At 56.0% G+C, this 1,717-nt stretch overlaps 1 protein-coding gene across 1 annotated transcript in view; it reads left to right on the top strand.

Annotated features, from left to right (window-relative positions):
- RASL12 (RAS-like, family 12) overlaps positions 1 to 670 on the top strand; it is a gene marked incomplete at its 5' end in the record, with an annotated part of 2,784 nt that extends 2,114 nt beyond the window's left edge. Inside the window, one exon of the mRNA XM_009709158.1 lies at positions 286 to 670. Coding sequence (XP_009707460.1) covers positions 286 to 670 — 385 coding nt within the window. The remainder of the gene's footprint in view (positions 1 to 285) is intronic.
- Between the last annotated feature and the right edge of the window lie 1,047 nt (positions 671 to 1,717).

The raw sequence follows: 1,717 nt of genomic DNA, 5'->3' as shown, positions 1-1,717 counted from the left end.
CCCAATGGCCTGCCATCGCATCCAGCCCCCTGCGTCCCTGGCACGAGAGGTTGCATGATTCCCCAGGGACCTGCACAGCCCATTGCCCTGGGATTTCGGGAAAGGCAAAACTCTTTTGGATTCATGGCCCTTGCTTGTCCCAGGAGGGGGATGCTGCCCCACCACTCACCGGGAAGCAGATGTGGGATGCAGGGTCGTTGCTCCCTGCCTGCACCCCTCGTTCCCCTTTTCGGGTGGTTGCAGCACCCCAAAGGATGCTGCACCCGTCCCCTCTGCTCTCGCCAGGCAGGTGCCCGCAGCCGAAGGGATGTCCCTGGCGAGCAGATTCGGGTGCCTCTTCTACGAGGTGTCGGCATGCCAGGACTTCGCGGGGGTGCAACACGTCTTCCACGAAGCCGTGCGAGAGGTACGGCGCCAGGCAGAGCGGAGCCTGCCTGTCCGGCCGCTCTTCATCACCGAGGAGCGTCCCTGCCCGCCGGTGGCCACGCCGGTCACCCTGCCCACCCGCCACGGCTTGGCCAGCTGCACCTTCAACACCCTCTCCACCGTCAACTACAAGGAGATCCCCTCGGTGGCCCAGGCCAAGCTGGTCACTGTCAAGTCCTCGCGGGCTCAGAGCAAGAGGAAAGCTCCCACGCTCACCTTGCTGAAAGGTTTCAAGATATTTTAGGATGCGTCCCTGCGGGCTGCGGAGAGGGCGGCAGGAGGTCCCCGTCCCCCCAGCTCTGCAAGGGCTGAGACCATCCGTGACGAACTCACAGACACCGCAGCAGCTGCTGGTGGACGGTGGGCCCCGGTCTCCGCACTGGGGCAACGCCTGCGGTGGCAATTTGGTGAGCAGATGGGGTGCCGAGAGTCCAAAATTGGCTGTGGCATCATTCTGCCTGCCCCAACCCTGGCTCTCGTCCTCCCTGGCCGAGCACTGCCACAGTGTTTGCACCCTGTTCTGCCACTGGCATCGGAGCCAGCCTGGCTTTCCGTGTGGATCCGGGCAGTTCCCGGTTCCCGCGGGCACCATCGGGAGGGCGAGGGCCATCCCCAGGGCCCCCCAGCCAGCGTGGGCACCTGGCGCACAGCAATGGGAGCCCAGGAAGAGGGAATTAATCATTAATCAAGCACGGAGGCACCCATCTTGTTTGACTCAGGGGTCCTCTGACCAAACAGTAAGTTGGATGAATTTATTATTTTTTTTTTAATCCGAACGAGAAAGGTGCAGATGTTATTTCAGCCGACTAAAGGCCTGAGGTGTCCTGAAACTGATTCCCATACACTGAAGTAAGTCATACCAAAATAGCTGGGTTTTTAATCAACTTTTTACACCAGAGCTTTCCTTTTTGAAGGCTTTGCAAGGAGAGATGTTTCGCTGATGAGGACACGCTCTGAAAAGCTTTTGTTTAAAAGACTGATGTATCTCCAAAAATGTCTTAAATTATTTCATGGCTTCTGCATGTGCCCAGTGAAGGGCCTGAAGTGAATCCTAAAGCAGAGCAGGCTCTACCTGTGCCCCAGCCAGGGCCAAGGGCTGTGCGTTCGGTTTCCTTTGCCATATCAGGTTTAAACGTTCTGCTTCTCCCTGGAGTTGCAGTTACTTTACAGAGTAAAGTATTCACGTGTATATTTGTACATATATACATATATATATATGACCTGACTGATAGAGAAAGAGATTTAATACGGGATTTCGATGAACCACTTTGGAAAGTATTTTAATAAAGAT

This window comes from Cariama cristata, unplaced genomic scaffold (genome assembly GCF_000690535.1).
Source record: "Cariama cristata isolate BGI_N322 unplaced genomic scaffold, ASM69053v1 scaffold33631, whole genome shotgun sequence".
Taxonomy (NCBI): Eukaryota; Metazoa; Chordata; class Aves; order Cariamiformes; family Cariamidae; genus Cariama; species Cariama cristata.
This window is presented reverse-complemented; position numbering and strand designations above follow the sequence as displayed.